This window comes from Pleurodeles waltl, chromosome 12 (assembly GCF_031143425.1).
Source record: "Pleurodeles waltl isolate 20211129_DDA chromosome 12, aPleWal1.hap1.20221129, whole genome shotgun sequence".
Lineage (NCBI taxonomy): Eukaryota > Metazoa > Chordata > Amphibia > Caudata > Salamandridae > Pleurodeles > Pleurodeles waltl.
Window position 1 is genome coordinate 246,165,533 of NC_090451.1, and position 19,244 is coordinate 246,184,776.

General features: G+C 39.4%; 1 protein-coding gene across 1 annotated transcript in view; it reads right to left on the minus strand.

Moving 5' to 3' along the window:
- Positions 1–19,244, minus strand: part of LOC138268205 (neural-cadherin-like) — a 506,556-nt gene that overhangs the window by 263,305 nt on the left and 224,007 nt on the right. Inside the window, exons 9-12 of the mRNA XM_069217644.1 lie at positions 17,162–17,330; positions 15,957–16,127; positions 13,991–14,163; positions 3,760–3,927 (exon numbers count right to left, since the gene is read on the minus strand). Coding sequence (XP_069073745.1) covers positions 3,760–3,927; positions 13,991–14,163; positions 15,957–16,127; positions 17,162–17,330 — 681 coding nt within the window. The remainder of the gene's footprint in view (positions 1–3,759; positions 3,928–13,990; positions 14,164–15,956; positions 16,128–17,161; positions 17,331–19,244) is intronic.

Sequence of the window (19,244 nt, forward strand, 5' to 3'; positions counted from 1 at the left end):
AGCATAACATCACATGATTTATGAAATATCATTAACACATATTTTTTCTGCAAATATTTATTGTTCTTAACACATTGATATCTAAAATAATTTCTGTTTTAACAAATGCACTGTGTAATAGTTATTATTCAATGTCAAAAAATAATTAACAAAATTTACTTTACATATTAACTATTGATCCCTAACTCTCCATTCACTCATCTTCTTAAATAAAAAAACAATGGATCTCGGACAACACCAAAGATCTCCAAAACACAGTGTACATTATATTATATAAGCCCCTATGATATTGGTTGTCTATATCTGGTGAACTTAAAATACAAGCAGGTCAACAAAGGTTTTAGTGGCTACACTTACAATGTGACCATCTTCTTCAAGTCCAGCATCTAGTTATTATAGTTATACATAGCCCCGGTATTTGTAAGGTGTGTACCTATAGCTGACTGGGTAAGGCCTACAGAAGGCTGTACATTTTTCTGTGGAAGAAAGATTCATACTCTCACAATTTGAAGAATAGAGCTCTAATTAATAAGTGGAGAGTCAGACAACGTAAATATTGAAATAAAGATAGCAAAACAATGATGGTTAACAACACAGCCCTTTTTGATTTCTTTTGAACTTACAGGCCCTCACTGTACCTGAGCTTTCAATTACATCACATACCTTCCAGTGAAATGGAAGTAGCATTAATCTTTTGGAGCCACATAGGAGAATTGCATTCTTCGCTAACTTGCGTAGTAGAACGTGTAAACATAGAACACTTGGAAATGTAAATTACTAAAATTATCTTAAAGTTATGAGGAGAGGAATAAAGATGAACAGTTATTCATTATCTCTCTATTTTAACCAGTTAGTAAAATGAAGATACTACTTTGTTCTTTATTCTTGATAAGCATTCTAAAAGCTACATGTGAAGTCCATATATAAATAGAAATGATGAAATAAGTATGTGTATCTAATTGACCATTTAATTCTGTGGAAGCTCAGACTGGTGGGCTTGGAAGTAAGGAATGAAAATCATGTAGAACCACTGTTAATGTGGGTGAATGGATTGAGAATGTTTTTTTTGCTTTTCTTTCTAAATGTCTGTTTGTTTTTCACTGTAGGTAGAGATGCACTATTTGGTGGTGGTCACTTTTCATATCGCATGCCACTTGGTTGTGATGTGGTAGAGATACCGTTTCAGCTTGGGTGCAGAATTATTTAATATGATCTATTATGTAGGATTTATAATCTTTGACTGGAAACAGAAGTAAAATATTGGTTTTACTGTTTTCTCGATAAAATTGTAGCAGAACCCTGCTGTATACAAAGTATTGCAACTGGATGTTGGTTCTGAAGAAGGTAGTCACATTGGACGTTTTTATCACTGAAACATTTGTCAAAGTGTTTGTATTTTTGGTTCACTAGATATAGGTAACCAGTGTTATAATGGCTAATACAATATGTGTTTTGGAGACACCTGGTGTTATCCAGGTTCCCTTATTTTTAGCTAACAAGATGTGTGAATGAGGGTAGTAAGAGTAAAGGAGGTATAATGTAAAGTATATATTTTTTGACAATTAAATGAATAACCATGAATTATACAATGCACTATAGTGGAACTCATTTATTTATAATATAAATGTGTTATGAACAATACATATTTGCCGAGAAAATATGGGTGTTAATGTCATATCATGTTATGTTATGCCATGATTGAAGCAATAGGGCTCAAACAGGAAATTTTACTTTTTCATGTTGTTATATAACCCCCTTTGGACATCAAAGTAACTATTGGGGCACTCTCTCGCGTGTGATGTACATTCTGCTTTTTCCTCTACAAAAGGTGGGGAAGATAAGGTACATTTATCTGGAGTTAGGTATAGTAAACCTATGCTTACTTAAATATGTTAACTTGTCGATATTTTAATCATCAATATTTAGCATTATTATTTTGTTGCACCATATTAAGTACTAGATATTCTGGTACTAAGTAACTTTTCACATTATAATTTCCTTAGTCAGCAGACTAAAATACACCCTTTTCTGTCACCCCTAATCACTGCTTTCTGGCCCAAACACACATACCGAACATAGTGCATCACTCTGCCTTTCACTAAATGAATAATTAAAGCTTGACAAACTTTCACATGTTCTCGAAACACCTCTTTACACTGTGGCAGCACTTTAAGCTTTCAAAATATAACAGTCTTTTCTCACTCAGTCACTCTGATTAAAAACATACCCAATTTGACATGGCAAGTTACCTTAAAATCTGATAGCTACGCATTGTTCTCATTCTTTCAATGCTTTTAGATGCAAGATTATGGAGTCTCCATGGTGTTCTCTCAAAATCTCACTGAATGTTGTACAGTATCTTGCACCACACAAACTGTTGTACTTTACTATTTTATTTGTTTTATTGCTGGCATTTGTAAAGCACAAACTTAGCCCAGAGGGGCACTAGAGCGCTCCACATAGCAAAGTATCTTAAAGGTGTCTATAAAAAGTGCAAAACAGATTATCAAAACCCGTATCTCACTTTTCTTATGATGCAGCAGCCTTGTCAAGTTGACTCCACGTTGACATACTTGGGAGACGTTTTTGGTCTCCAAATAAAATGTCCAAGTTACACTTCGAACTGAATGGTACAGAACTACTACATATTATACTGGAATGTAAAACAGAGGGTTTTGGGATGATATTTTACAAAGGAATTATATGGTGCTGGACAAATGCCTGACAGAAGATAAGATTAGAGTTCTAAGTAAATTACTGGATGAACAAAATTGAAAGAACAAAGAAAGGCTGTGCACCCGTCTTTTATTGGTGTATTTATACCTCATCTTGTCTTGATTCTACCAACAGAGCTTATCTTACATACTTATTTTAAACTCATGCTTCTTTGCAGAGGTTTTAAGTTCTAGAAGACTCAATAGACTTAAATCTGCCATGATTTACAAGGAACCCAATTTGTTGTATGAACATTGTAAGCTCTCCAGGAAGGCAGCAAATGACATACTGAGGGGCTCTCTCTCAAGAAATGAAACAGCCTCTTAGTGCAAGGCCATAAATAAGAAATACTGACACTCGAGCTTCCTAACAACATTTATTACCATTTAGGCACTGTCGTCATTGATCACCAATTCAACTCGACATAGCTTTACTAAGTTGTGTAACATTATCATGCAGCACCACTGGTTTGTTATATAAATCTCAAACCCGAAGTACTTTAAATAAATAAAACTAAAATCTCTGAGATACTCTGAAATAACAGATCGGATTGGAATTGAATCCTCATTTTTTGCATTCTGCACTATTGAAAATAAACTAAGAGTAATGCAGTGAATCTATCTGTATAAATCAAATACTGTAAATCAGTGTTGTATTTTGCTTTAATCCGGTTTAATATTATACTATTTTATTGGAACTCAGTAGGATAGATACAGTCAGCAGTGGAAAAATCAACATAAACTAATGTGAGAACAACAGAAAACACAGTTGTAGGACACAAAATGTTTCTCAAAAGTGCTGAAATAAGCGAGAAAGAAAGGACCAATCAGACCACATAAAACGCAGTATGAAGGAAATCTAAAAATGCGACTTTCCTAACGTGGCCAAAATGGGTCCTGTAGGCTTTCAGAGACCATTACATCAACTGCACGTGGCCCCATTAAAAGCAGTGGTTTATTGTTTAAGTGTACAAAAATGTGACTGATGACCTCAAGCACAGTTGCTCCCTGAAGTAGGTGTAGAAAGGTGAGCCAAGATTCTTACCACAATGGCCGTGTCTCTCAAGGTGTTCTCTGGAATGACAATGTCATAGCTCTCCTTCTCCCACATTGGGGGCTGGTTTTTGGCATTGGTAATTGTCACTGCCAGCTCTACCTGACTGCTCCTATTACCTCCGTCTGTGGCAATAATCTCCTGAGTTATGAAGGATCGCTGAAAAAGAAAAGTAAACATATCTTTGTGTTTTGTTTGACCCGCATGTTGATGGCAAATAGAAGAGTGAAGCATGGGACAGCAGGAGGGTATTTCTTGTCCTGTCCACAGAAGGGGGTGCCTGCATCATTTTGAAAACAGGCAAATTGTCCACCCTTTATAGGGAAATTCCAGCTATGTTTTTGTCTTGGTGTTGCCACACCTCCCATACTGCCCTATTGCCTTTTTTGGAGGGTCGAAAGGGAGAGATGCATACAGTTTTTCTGAAGCTTTGACACAGAAGCTTTTCCCACCAGAGTTATCACAGACTGAGTGCCACTTAGGTCAGCAGTGCAAGAAGGTAAAAGGAAACAGGAGAACCTGGTGGATTCAGGAGGCTCTATTCCTGACATTATGGGCAATGGTAAGCAAGGAATGGAGGGAGTATCTATGCTGGTAGGAGGGATCTAGATGAACGTGATGATGACAGAAAAAGCACCTTTGTGCTAGGCGCGAGGCAGTCGATAAAGCAGATAATTTGAGATTTTGGTGAAAAGAGGTGGATGGATGGGTGGGGTGATGGATATACTTGTATGGAAGAAGAACAGAATTGACAATATTTAACCATGGATTGCTTTGTGCTTGATAAATGAATGCATTGTACTGATTCCTTGATCATGACATACAGATAAAGGGATACGTTCTGTGTGCTGAGATTACTGTATCTCTTTTTGATTTAGTTGAAGATATGAAAATGCTGATTGACTGGTGATCAGGGGATATTTATTTGTAAACATCTTTCAACTTAGCATAAAACCTTCAAAGTGCAAGGGATATAGGTAATGAAATATATGCTTTGATATGCGCATAAGCATGACTAGCTGACCAACATGGTGCTTGGTCTGTGTGCACAGACAGTCGAGCGCTGTTCATTGGTCAGGATGATCATTTTAATTTGCTTATACTATTGCTTTCTTTGTAGTCAAGGTGCTGCCTGACCATCTGTTACATTTGTTAGGTTGTTGTTTAAATTTATCTTAATTTGCAGTTTGTTGTTTTTGCAACTTTTTGGTACACCACTCTAGCGGTAAGCATAGCTTCTCACCTCTCCTATTGCTGGAGCCAGCGGGTGACTTTACCGAAAAGGGCTGGTGCTTGTGGGGCGCACAGTGGATGTGCAATATGAGTGCACTTCTGACATACCTAAGGCAAGCCTGTCTGCATCCATTCACTACTGCACAGGACTGCAGGTCAGTCACTGCTCTAGAGAAGAACTGGTAAGCCTTCTCTTCTCATCCTATAAATTAATTGGCCAGTCTAAAACAGTCCTTCAAGCTAAGAATCTCATTTATCCTCTATCCTTCTAAAAAAACGTTTTCACTAATTTTAAGTGAAGGGTAACCCCAAATGTTTTATCCTCATCAGTGCTTTATGCCGATGTTCAGTATTGACAATAAAAGGGGGCGGGTGTCATGGTTGTGTCATTCGATAAGCTTGTGTCTTTACGTGAGCATGCACGTACAGACTGACGTTGGTGTCATCTTCTTTAAAACAAATGTGACTGATCTAAGATGGCGGGTGCCACTGTGAGCGTGTCTGTCTTTATTTGGTCTTTTACAATTTTATTGATAAGGGGATGTGTTAGAGGTTTGACGGACCTTTTGACTACGCTTAGAGTGGTTCCACCATAAATCATAACTTCACCAATGATACAACATCCCAATAAATAGACAAAATCAAATAGTTTGGGAGTCAATAATCTTTATGCACCATGACCCATTTGGCCATGAATAACCACACCTTTAATAAAGTTAAGGTGTTTATTTTCCCAGATTAACAAAGCTATTATCATGTAGATTTGTCTCAAAACCTAATGGTACACTTATACAAACAACACAGGTTGACCAAAACGTCTAAAGAATCTCAATTTAGCTAAAGCATTTATAATTAAACACTAGAGGGTTACAGTACAAATCAGTAACAGTAATAACTGAAAAACAGAAATAGTATACATCTAGGCTCAACTTAAGAACAAAATCAATCCTTGGTTAATGATAATTGTCAACATTTGGGCATACTGACTAACCTTCAAATTAAAATAGCATGTTCGGACTTCATGCAAAACAGTTTTGTCAGAGTAATTTGGAAAACATCTAACTATGGCTCTATCAAAATAGCGGTTAGTACCTAAAGGGAAACACAAATACAACATGTAAAGAATAGCATTTGATTATACCTCTCCTCAATGAGTCAGCAAGATGTGGTCTCTTTGTCAGGTGGACATCCATCTGGTCAGCATCAGCAATGGGACAGTGAAAGGGAACGGCTCAGCCACGATTGGCTCTAAGCTAAATGAACCATTTAGGGACATTAAGCAAAAGAAAACAAATACATGGAACTAAACTGTTCCACACAAATAGGACTCCAACAAGGACAGGAAGAATCGCTCTAAAGGATTCAGGAAAAGGAGTGCAAGACATCAGGATAGGGACTGACTCAAAAGGGTCAGAAAAGGCACTGCGCTACTCTGTCCCAAGTCCAGACAGGCTAAGTTAAAGTTGCATAAAGTATCGTCTCACAGAGTCATTGGTCAGAAAATCGTACGTTCACATTAGGACCAATAGTCTTTACTTTATAAATCTAAAATAAAACAGTCTTTCACATGTCGATGATTGGCTCCTCTTCTACTTTTTTCTTTGTTGGGGTTGTCAGGTAACTGTTTTGTTGCAATACCAGCTGTTGTCAGTGTGGCCATTGTTCAGTCCTGGGAACATCTTCTTCTCACGCGTCATGCCTACAAAGTATCGCTTTCTAGTGTAAGACATTCTAACAGGCAGTTCTCATGAGAAAGTCTAGTACATTTACAAATTGTTTGGTCAACTCTGTGTGAACCAATAGACAAATATTCATTCACGGCTTTCACAGAACATGTACATTTGTGGCCAGATGTAGCAAAGGGTTGTACCCATTCTGTGTCTATGGGAAAAAGTGTTCGTACATATGGCCCTTAATTCATTATTTCTGTTGTGCAGTTTAACATGAGCTCTTTCGACTAGGCCCAAACTACATGATTTATCAATGCCTAATATAAAATTTTAAGTAAATACATAGCACTAATGTTAATGCAACTTACTAATACAATTCTCTACATGTACACATTATTTAACTATAAACGTACATTCATAATCACTTTTCGTGCGTCTCATGGTGGCCACATCCATGGGGACATTTTCCGTGACACACAATGTTACTCTACGTTATCCTAATTCATGAACGTTCTAGTACAGTTAATACATCTGCATTTATTAGTAATTAATTCAGCTTTCACACCACTTAGATCGGTCAATAAAAAAATTGAGCGTGAGAGACTGAGCTTTTGTGGAGGATGGCACCAATTTGTTGCATAGCCCACCAAATAAAATATATTTTACGAAAAATAACAGAGATGTGGGGGCTATGTAGTACCGGGTGGGTACAGCACGTTGGGGAACAATTACAGGGAGTGGGCGGGGACAAGATTGAGAGAAACACATGGGTGGGGGAGAAGTACACAAGGAGACAACAACACAAAGGGTAGTGGTTGCGGGGTGAAACGGACATGGGAAAGAGAGTGATAAGTCGAGAGAGAGTGAGAGACCAAACTCATGGCACACCGTGGGCATTTTGGGGGAGAAAGAAACACAAGAGTGAGAGAGCAGGAAACACATCCACTCTGATGGAGTGCTTAACCAAAAAGAAAAAGGTAGTTCACTAAAGGGATCAGAGGAAGGACGCAACTCAGCCAGTCAAGGAGAAGAAAAAGAGGCTGAGCTCCAGGTGAAGGACAAACACAAGATGGGCAAGGAAAGCCATCAACATAAATCAAGCACATAATAGTGCCAATAAAGTCAATCAATGATAAACAATGAGGTGGCAGTAAGCCCCTGTAAACTCTTGTGAAGCCCATACAAGGTCTTTCCCAACCAGACAACTTCCACAGTCAGGTAGGCTCGACCCAAAATAGGCACGTAATTAAAATGAGCTGTTGCAGCTCTTGGCAATAACTAAAACATGAGGGGTCAATGTTTGAAGGTCTCTTTTAGAAGACTTTCTCCCCTGTGACATTATATTTCAAAACTTAACAGAGGTTTAAGAAAAAGTGTCAGCATTATGATCATCTAAAGCAAAGACAAACAGTATGCGGGTTCCCTGCCAAAGCTATAAGAATGTAGATGTTTTAGTAGTGAATCTAAAGTTACCAAGAGCCTACAATACTGAGGTCGTACTAACCTACCACCCCCCAACACATAAACCGTTCTTGGAGTGAATGTAAGATATGTTGATTCATCTGAAAACTGGGATTGATTTTAGGTGAATTTAATATACATGTGGGTGATGCTTTCAGATCGCTATAAAGAGGCCTAACCCTATATATGAATGTTCTTCATCTCTCAGAATTGGGGAAGTCGATATTCACACAGCTGGACACACCATTTTCATGGCATCCAACAGGATTTCCATTACGTCAGTCACACGTATACCGTGGTCAATTCACCACCTTATTCTATTCTTTATTTGTGGATAAGTTAATTCTGAAGTACAGAATCGAAACTAAGCACCATGTAAGCAGTGGCAGAGATCATAGATCAAACTTTAAAGCATTGACCTGCACTTTGGCATGAGAATACACTAAAGAACATCCTGCTTCCTCCCCCCTTACTGATCACGCTCTATGTGCAGAACACTTTATTGAAGTTATGAGCTCTATTTTTGATGATCTAGTACCAAGAGTGTACAACACAAAAGGATAAATCCCTATTTTGAAAATGGTTTACCCCCAAGCTTCAGACAGAAAAAACCATTCTAAACCACTTGTAACGCTGCTAGAGGAACCCCTATGTCGTAGAAGCTTAACCGTTGTATATAAGCCTACCATGTAGCTACAGTCATCTAGTCAGGGCAGCTAAGAGGAGATTTTTTCTTCTAAGATCAACTCAGCCACTTCATCTGTGAAATCTTTATTTAAAACTGTTCAAGAACTGGCCGAGGAGGCCAAGCAATCCATAACTGTGATCCCAGCGCAGCTTTTAGCTGATTTTGTGTCTGATCTCTTCATCCATGAAGTGACACTTACCAGAGAGGAAATTCAATCAAATACCTGGGGGAGGATAATCTGGGTAATCTGAGTCTGCCATGAACATCACTTAGTTAAATAACTCCTTCACCTCCTTTGTTTCACTTAGTGTCAATGACATTATTGCCTTGACCAAAGGAAGCAATCCACTGGGTCACTATTAGACCTATGCCTGTGGTGGATTCTGAAATGTAATACTGAGGCCTTTGCTCCTAGTATTTGTTCCACAGTCAGCGCTACTCTGGTTTCAGGAATTATGCCCACAGCAGTTAAACCTTCATAGGAAAAGAACCTGATTAGAGCCTACTGACAATACATTTTAGGCCTATTTTATTGCTGCCCAATACCACAAAAACTACTGATAGTTTAGTCACTGGTCAATTTCAAAATTTCATTGAAGGTAATCATGTATTACAACCTTTACAATTCAGGACTTGCCCTGGTTACACTATTGAGCTGGCCATCGTCCCAATTTTAAATGAAACATGTCCATTGTAAGCAACAGTGTTGCTGTGGACCTGATCTTCTCTATCAGTGGCCTTCAACATCATTCATCACAATTTGTCTGATCACCTATTTCTCGGAACTGGATATCAGAGGTACTGCACTAGCCTGGTCTAAATCGTTTTTATTAGAGTGCCTAGTGTCAGTAGAGATTGGGCACTATCCACCGAGCTTAAAGTCTGTCTCCTGGGGTGTGCCCATGGATCAGATCTATTGTCTTTCCTATATAATGCTTGCACATGCCCTTTGGTCCTCTTTTATCATAACTACCAGTGCCATTTGCAATGTATGAAGACAACACACAAATCCTTCTGAGATCAGACAAGGCATACTCCTGCAAGTCCTAAAACTCATCAAAGATGGATGGATTAAACCAAATCAATCTCAAACTCATAATCCACCCAATCTGTGCAAGGCTATTTTATAACCTCCCAACCTAGTCCCCGGCGCTGAGTGAATCTCAGTGGTAAAAAATGAATGGGCATACTCACTGTTCAAGAAAAGTCACTGCATGATCAGCTAAAATGATTTCTTCTCCCTTTTTCCCCAGTTTGGTCTAAAAAGATATCTGATCAGACTTTAATACATCCAGAATGCTACAGCACCTTTGATTTTTGTCATAAGAAAATGTTAAACTGTACCCATCACTTTGGATACTATACTATCTAAATGGTTAGCAAATTTAGTTCACAGCTCTTTTTTGATACAGAAGATTACACCAACCAGCCTTCTATTCTGGCTTTTAAATTTACTGAGCACTATCCCCTCGCCAGCTGTGTTCTGCCAATCATTATCTTCTGACCATCTGCAAATTCAAAGCCACCTGGGGAGGTAATTCTTTAAGAGTAACTAGAGCAACATTTTAGAACAAACTCCCCAGTAACTTTAAAATGGAAATTTACTTATACAAATTCAGAAAAATGCCAAAATCCAGGCTCTTTGATCTTTTTACATCCCTTCAATCAGTGGATTTCTGTAGTTTTGCTGACCTTTTTTCTTTAGTTGACCAGCCCTCTGTAGCACAATAAGACCTCTATGTGCTCTGTACACCCCACTCTTCAAATATCCACTTAGATAGATGCTTAGTTGAGTGATCTATAAAGTTTGACTGAAACTGTGGCAGCTGTGTTGCCTTCACTCACATCTATGCTCTGACCAACTTTATGGGTCACATTGACACTATCTAAGTCCGGCTCACACATGTTTCATATCGCTGCCATAGCACAAGCATGCTTGCACATTCAAATTAATGTTGAGTAGCGCATGGAATTTTGCAGGTGTTAAGGATATGAAATCTAGAAATAGTGAGAAGTCTGTGGGGGCAGCTTTCCTTTATAGGCTCAGGATTGATAATTAAAATATTTTCAGTAGGTAAGTGAAATGTATTTGAGTAAAAAAGCTGGCATCAGTGCCTACGAAATCGCACCTCCTGAAATTAGGGCTGCAAATACTCATGTTCACAAATGTCAGTTCTACTGCAGAGGATACATTAGTTCAATATATGTTCTGTAGTCCTCAGTTCTTTGGGACGGGACTATTGGCATTCACAGATGAGTTGGTGAACAGCAACAAGGGTGTAGTTGTGTGGATATTTGCAAGCAATAGCAATGCATTTCCCCTCACCGACTGCACCTTTTTGGGTTTTGTAAACCATGGCAATGCCTTTTCTCTTAGAGCAAGTGCTTCAATTAATGTGGAAAAGTGTCCCACAATTCAGATTTCTTGGATGGAGTTCAAAAGTAAGGATGTGCTCACCCATGTTACCACTGTTTCAATATAAGGATGAAGTGAACATCTGTGAACCCTAGTCAACTCCTATCATTATGTGGGTGTGATATCCATGAAGATGAGAAGGCCTATGGTAATTTTGCTGTGAAAGAAAAAATCAATCTCAACAGTTTGGACACAGCAAATATCGGACCCAATTCCTGGCACCTTCTCCCACTGAAGTGCAGGAATGCACATTAATTGCCAAACTCCTCATTCATATTCAGGGCGTAGGCTGCCTCAATGCTTTCAAGCCTTTTTTGGCTGGGAAGGTGAAAAGACTCAGTGATTATTGGGAGTCAGAAACACGGGCACATGGCTACTGATAACAGTGGTGTAGAAGTCATATTTCTTTTAGATTTGTTGGTGGCCTTCAACACCATCCAAGACACAATCCTTCCATTTGGATCACTAGCTGTGCTCTCCTTTGGGTTGAAGCTTTTTTCCCCCACTCACAGCCAGCTAGCAGGTCAGGCTCCTTTTGAGTTATCTCTCGGGTATCTTATGGGTCTTGTTGTATTGTGCCTCCGTGGTCAGAACTCTATTTATTTTCAATATTAATTGCTTCTCCTTAGCTGACTGAACTGATGATATGAGCTCTGCTTTTGCATGGACCCCAATGAAACGCTTATTACATATCACAAGGGTGGTGATTCTACCTCTGTTGCTGAGGTTTGTCCATGCGCAAGGAACCTTATTTGCTGGAAGAGCCAGAATATGTTGACACATATTGCTATCTAGATATACTGTAAGTTCTTAGACTTTACTCAATCTGCAGTGGAATTGTCATCTTTATTGGCTGCTGGGACTGGGTAGCTACTGTCACACCAGTGAAACAGATTGAAAAATTGGGATTTAAAATATACATCGAATTCCTGATCTCAACACAAAGTAGGGCAGTAATAAAAAGCTCATTCTTTCAGCTGCACATCTTGCAAAGGCTTCTTCCATGCTTTGTAATTGCTAGAGTTACTGAGAGAATTTAATTTCTATTATCTAAGTCAAAACACTGCAACCAATTGTATCTGGTACTTTCTAAGACTGCAGTCATATGACTTCAGAAAGTCCAGAATGAGCCCGCCCAACTTCCACTGAATTTAAAGCGCTTAAAATGCATCAGACGAGTAGAACTGTACTAGCACCTGGGTTTCAGTAGTGCAGTGAATAATCTTTAAATCCTTGTGCTTTGCATGCAAAGCTCTTTGAAAAGAGGAGATTTCTTTCTAGCCAACATTTTGGCTGCTTCCCTCCCTGATGTGATCAGCTGGTATACTTCTTGTCCACATTGACTGAATCACCTAAAGCCAAAAAAGCAGCTGACTATCTCAATCATTTGTGCTATACTATAGAAATGGTTCCTTTTCATTATTCCCCCAGACTGAAGGAATATTTGACATTTCAACAGGGCATAAAGGATTGGTTGTTCCCTACACAATAATTTATCTTTGAGAGACACTGGGTTTAGGAGGCAGTCAGCGGCCTAGCTTACACATGCACATGCACCAAGCACCCAGGGTGTCAGGTATGGTGAACTGGAGCACTTTGGTATTACAGAAGGGGCTACAGACACTTGTGAGGCATGCACTGGTGGTATATTACCTCATTGGCATGAGCATTGTGCTTCTGCAGTGGTACGGTATCACTGAAGCGGGTGCAGAGGCAAAGGGGCTGTCAGATGATGCACTCAATGTGTGCCACAAAGGGGTGGCGCACAGTCAGTGCAACACTTGCAATGGGATAAGAAGGGCTCATGATCTCCCTCACACAAACTCCTGCATATGGGTACAATCATTCACTGCACCCGCTTGCAGGGGAATCTCTGTTCCCCCTTAAAATGAAGACTGAGTGCCGCCTACACTGTGAAAGAAGGGCAGCTGCCTCAAAGAGACTCTCTGCTTTCCATTCGCTATTGCCTGTCTCCATGTCAGCCGTAAGTTCACAGCTTCCCTTGTGGTAGTGCATTATCTTTAAGAGGGCACACTGTCTCTATTTGCATCGGGCGCAATCTGTTAAAGGTGCGCTACAGCGCAAACAAGTGTGGTGTGCCTTATCTATAAAAATATGGTGCCTGGTTAGTAGCTATCAATAGTGCAGAAGGCGCAGGAGCACTATAGCCAGGGTTTTAGAGAGCACACTAAAACTCCAGTTACACCTGTATTTCATAATCCAAACAGTGTGAGGGGTATTCTTCCCTTGCACCAGGGCCAATAACACACTCATTGTGGCACTGGCACCGATTATCGAGAGATCAGGCAAGGTTCTCATTCTCAATAAGAGCAGTTTCTTCTGCCCACAAACCAGTCTCCAGAAGGATGCACATAGCTGTCAGATGGCCTTATTGTTGTGCTCTACGACAGCCTTGTGCTCCTAGACCGTGTTGATAATTCCCAGCCTTTTCAATCAAGCTGACACCCCGATACAGAACATAGATCTTTTTCGCAAAGCAAGGAACCAATACCAGATGAGTGACAGGTTTTAGGGTTTGTAATCTAACTCTTGTGTGTATCAGTGAGGAGGATACTCCACCAGCTAATTCTCCAGGTCCCCAATGTCATCAACTATTGAATCCTCATTGTCAAAGGTATGGTCAGTTCCAGGCAGTAATAGAAAGGAGAGGGTTTATTGCAATATATCCAGCCAGTGCAGTAACCACAACAACTTTAAGCCAACTTTATTGCAAATCCTGGAGTGCAAGCTTACCTTAGATATAGGGTGGGCAACATACACCCAGCCTGTGGTGGGATTAATTTGGAAATACTTTGGTTCTTCACCTGCCATGGAGTATGTAATTGCAGCATTTGTTCCATAATCATCGTCATGGGCAGCAATGCGGAGAAAGCTGGTCCCAACTGCAGTGTCTTCATGCAAGAAATCTGAAACAGCGAAAGACAGCTTCTTATCAACGGTGGTGGGCATGTGATACTGGAACCAGTTATAAAACTCTGACCAGTATAGTTACTGAAAATAACAAAAAGAAACTAAACTTTTCTAGTGTTAAAGTTGATTTGTTTTGCTCTCATAACTGCCAAGTCCATCCTACATATCACTTGATTATAAACATTTCTGAAATAAGCCTTCTGTCTAGCTAAAAAGAAAGGACCTTTTGAAAACAATACGTCATGAAAGATTATGCACACCTGCAAGGCACTAACTTCACACTACATTTGTACAAGGGCAGAACTACTGCACCCTGATTCTGATAGCCAAAGGGCATGTCCATGTGTGTAGGATGAAGGCCGGGCTAGTAGCAAAGCTTATCAAAGCCCAGACCTCCATGACTACTTAAGTTGCACATATGACCCCGCTTCTTCTGCATTCGTTGACTACCGTGGTGGGACAAGGGCCTACTCAGCCCTACACCCTTTGGGTTCAGAGAGGAAATTGCCCTGGATGGATCACAAAGGGACTGTGTAGGGAAGAGTAAAAAATGTAATTTGTACCCCTAATTAACAAGATTAAAAATGAAATCCTTGCATGGGCATTGGTGTATGTGCCTGCAGTGCTGATATAAGCATACATATCTTCAGTCTACAATGCACTTTATCCTGTGGGAACGCTGCACCGGGTCAGGATTCCTTCAGGAAAAGGAAGGAGAGCGCGGAGCCTTGTGCAACCTTCTGTCGATGAGAGATGGGCTAGCTGTGTACCCTTCACACCTCCAGCCCCGCACTCACAGAGACAGAGTATGCACCAGGCTGCTCTGCTTGTATGCAAATTATTTCATGGAGAAGCACAACTTTTTGTGCAGTCGCATTTCCGTTTTTACTAATATGGAAACAAATACACTGTTTTGGAATCTGCCTAAGATTATACAAAAGTTGTATAAGTCTGGGCATTTGTACTATATACCTTCGAGGAGTTTTGGTGGAATGATCAACTTGGAGACCGATGATCATTCGGTGGTAGTTAGGACTGAAAGGCAAATCAAAGTATCTTTTTTGTAGTAAAATAAACCGCAGTTAATATACCTGATGGAGTTTTGATTCAGCAGTGTCTTTAAAAGGGGTTAAATATTTTCAATATAATTAAACACAACTTTGAAATGTGTATGCATTTGGAGTTCGAGAGTAGTGTTTTTGTACTACTTTTTCAATGCCTTATCACTGACTACATTACCAATTAGTCCACATAACAAACTCCATTAGATTTGTGTCATATTTCACAACTCCTAATATATTTGACTATTTAAGTTGAGGTTGGTTGAAAAAAGACACACTTCTAGTATATTACGACATCAGTGAAATAACTGCCGTAGCTCACAAGTGTGGCATAACTCCAGGGAACTGGGGGTTTTGAACCAGTAGGAAAAGGAAATAAATCACAAAAAATAATGTGTTCTTTTTCTGGATTTAGAACTGGGCTCCTCATCCTTCTGGAAAGTTAAATTCAGACAGGTTTTCCACAAATTTACTTATAATGAATTAAAAAAGGGAGAACATTCTGTACAATTTATTTATCGTTCTTAAAACCTAACTTGAGTTTACTATTTGGTTAGATATCATGTCTAGTTCTATTTGGATTTTATTTATTTTGGGTTTTAGAAGCACATGTGACTTAGGGGCTGAATAATGATCATTTAAGTGCTTCTGACTGATGACTTGATCCAGGGAGTTAATAATATCAAGGATTCAATGAGGCAGGATCTCTAGTCAACCGTATTAATTACGTTCATAGCGAATGTTTTCAAATCTGGGGTCATTGTCGTTTTGGTCTAGGATGATGATGTTTATCTGGCAGATCCCGATGAGCGGCTCAGCGGCTTGGTCTGTAGCGGTCAGGGTGATGGAGTACTCCCTTTGTTGCTCACGATTAAACCTCACGAGTGTTGTCAAAGTCCCTGAAAAGAGAAGTGAATCAATCAGTGTTCAAGGAGAAGATTCTGGCAATAGAAGTACGTGCGACAGTACTGTATCTAAATTCCGAGTCAGGCGCCCCATGCTAAAGATGCCCTAAATAGGCTGATAAAGAGGGTGCTTCCCACAAGAAATGGAGGTAGAGAGTCAGAGCATTGCTGAGAAGACAGGAAGGTTACCAGCATGACAAAATATGACAACATCGCACTTGCTACAAAGAGATGCCTGTGGCATGAGGTTTACAGTAACTTTTCCAATCACAAGCATACATGTCAAAGCTTTATTCCCCTTAGAATGGACCAGTGTAATTCAATGGTTCTTTGATTTAAATGCTTTGGTTTGTATGTGCTGCTGGCATCTTTACATATCCATCTCTTTGACTGGCAGTTGTGCATCACTCAGTAGGATTAGCAAGGCATCTTTTGCATTCAGACTTGTCCCTGGATAACTGAAGAGAGATTTAGTCATGCCAATCATTAAAAAGTCCTCACTTGTCCCACAGACCTCTGCTTCTTGTGGACCAATCTTCAACTTGCCATTCACCATAAAACCCTCTGGAGAGGCCACTGGCCTTTCAAATTCAGTCTTACAACAAACTACAAAACACTGTTGATTCTTTTTTTAGATGGTTTCTGGGCCAAGGGATCTGTTCCATTTTTCTCATTCGGTGAATCAATGAGGTGAACAAAGGACATACTGAAGCTATGGCCCATTTTGGTATCTCAGCAACATTTTACACAGTGGATCACTTTCCTTGGCTGTGCTGCTGGTGCAGGGATAACTACGTTGGCAATCCAATAGGATTTACAAATATATAGACAAAATTCTGATTCTGCTCAAACTCATAACTACACGTGGGTGTCTTCCTTACTGTCACGCAGGGCAAATACATTCTCAAATGCAGGGAATACCGAATTATAGGAAAGGAAGAGATTTTCCATCATTTTACATAGTTAGACAATGGCCCTAACAACAGTGGCATTCAATGATACAATAGAAGATATCCAGTTGTTTCTACCTGTGTCTGGGTGGATGCTAAATGCTGGGACGGTACCATCTCTGTGCATTATTCCATATTTCACTCTGCCATTTGGCCCTTCATCAGCATCTGTTGCCTCCACCTTCAATACAGAGGTCCCAGGTGCCTGGTTTTCTAGCACAGAAGCATGGTCTCTGTAATGTTGACACTGGACAAAGAGTAAAAGCAATTTGCTTGTACTTCTTCATATGTTACCATTAGAATTAGTACTAAAAGATAATGTATCAACCTTCTGTAATTTCAATTCAATTTGTAAGAGTAAATTGTGTGCATGAAGCTAGGTGTAAAGTGTTTCCCTATCCATCCCAATCCTGCTGATTGTTTTTCCACCATCTGGATCCCTCTTCCCCCCTCCAATATTCTGGTATCAGAATGTTTGATTGACATTTAGTTCAACAAAATGTATTGTTATTAATCTGAGATGGATGGTTGGGAAGGTAGGAGAAAATTGAAGAGAGCTGGAGTTACGGGCAGGTGTCCTTCCTGAAAGTAGCATGAGAATGTAGACTGATCCGGGGTAGGGTGCAAAACATAATATTTAGAAGAATACAATTGGAAGGCTGAGGAATGAGAAAAGGTCTGGTGGTACTGAAGTACCAAACAGGGACACTTACCAAGAGGAAGAGGGGCAACAACTAGGGGACAAGTCAGGGGTTCATGAGTTTTCTGAACCACCTGTAAATCAGTTTTTTATTCACATGACATTGCACTACCATTAATATTAAATACCAGAATGTTTTGTCTTAGTGCAAAACTAACGTTTTTTGACACTGACCAATAATGTTTTTTATCATGATATTTTAATTTCTCCATTCCTGCAGAATATAAAGAAGCATAGTTTGGAATGTAGCTGGTTTTACAATAATTATTATATAATATTTCTAAAGTTCTAAAATTAGAAGCTAAACAAATGCTTCTGGTGTCTTTGAAGTGTTTACAGTTCCTCTGGTCCTTTATCTCCGAATGTTCCTGAATTTATTTTAACACTAGGCCACTGAAGTTCTCACTGGAGATGTTTGCAGGCCTGAACCCAGGCAGGTAGGAACTGTGGCATAGTGTAGTATCTTAGTACAAACTTGTATTGGCAGAAGGATATAATCAAATAAACAAATTAGTATTTGGTATAGTGTTTACACCGCACCAAAAGATACTATAAGGGAGGGGGGCAGGAATGGGCTTTATATCCACTTTGTACTGTTAGGCAAGCCCATTACGGCATTATATGCATGTTAAATTTAATTCTCTGCTAAATGGGTGGGGAATTTTCGAGGATGAGGTTCTGCCACCAGAAAGACAGGGGTTATCACATATCTAAATAAATGAGGTAGGTAAACCAAGAGGTGGGATGCGGATTGTTATCCCTACTTCTAAATTACCTAATGTCTTTTTTTTATTAGTATATATTGGGAAATTATGATAATGATGTGTTAGATAAACATCTGCCCTTCATATGGATCTTACAAATTTTAAATATAGAAGAGGAAAAAATGATAAGTACCTTAAACAAGAAAACAATATAGACTAGACAGAATGAGGTACACTGGTTTACTCAAAGACATCTTAAAAGAGTGGGACCATGGAATTCAATGTACATTTGAAGATGACAAACACATTTGTACTTTCCTGAATTTCCAAACTGGCACCCACTGGATAAATTCAGCATGGCATGCAATCCCATCTAATGTGGTCCAACAATCAATAAAATTATCTTTGGAAAAAAGACCATGACCACCTTCTTCACAGATTCCCCCACCATAACTCTCCAATAGTGCCCCTCATCTCTCCTTGACCTCTCTTTTACATTTATTTATTTTACGGTGATACTCATCCCAATGTGGAGTGTAAACACTCTTTACATCACACACGTTATAAAGAGACAATGAGTCGTACAAGTGTCTAAAGCAATAAATAGGAAATGTTCCTTAAGAAAATGAGGACTACAGGGAATATGAGTGACATGTCATTGATACTGGTAGGCAATAGAAATCCAAAGTTGCTGTGCTGTGTTTCTTGAAAATGAGTGGCCACAAAAGCATCATAACTACTAATATTTGGTGTTGCT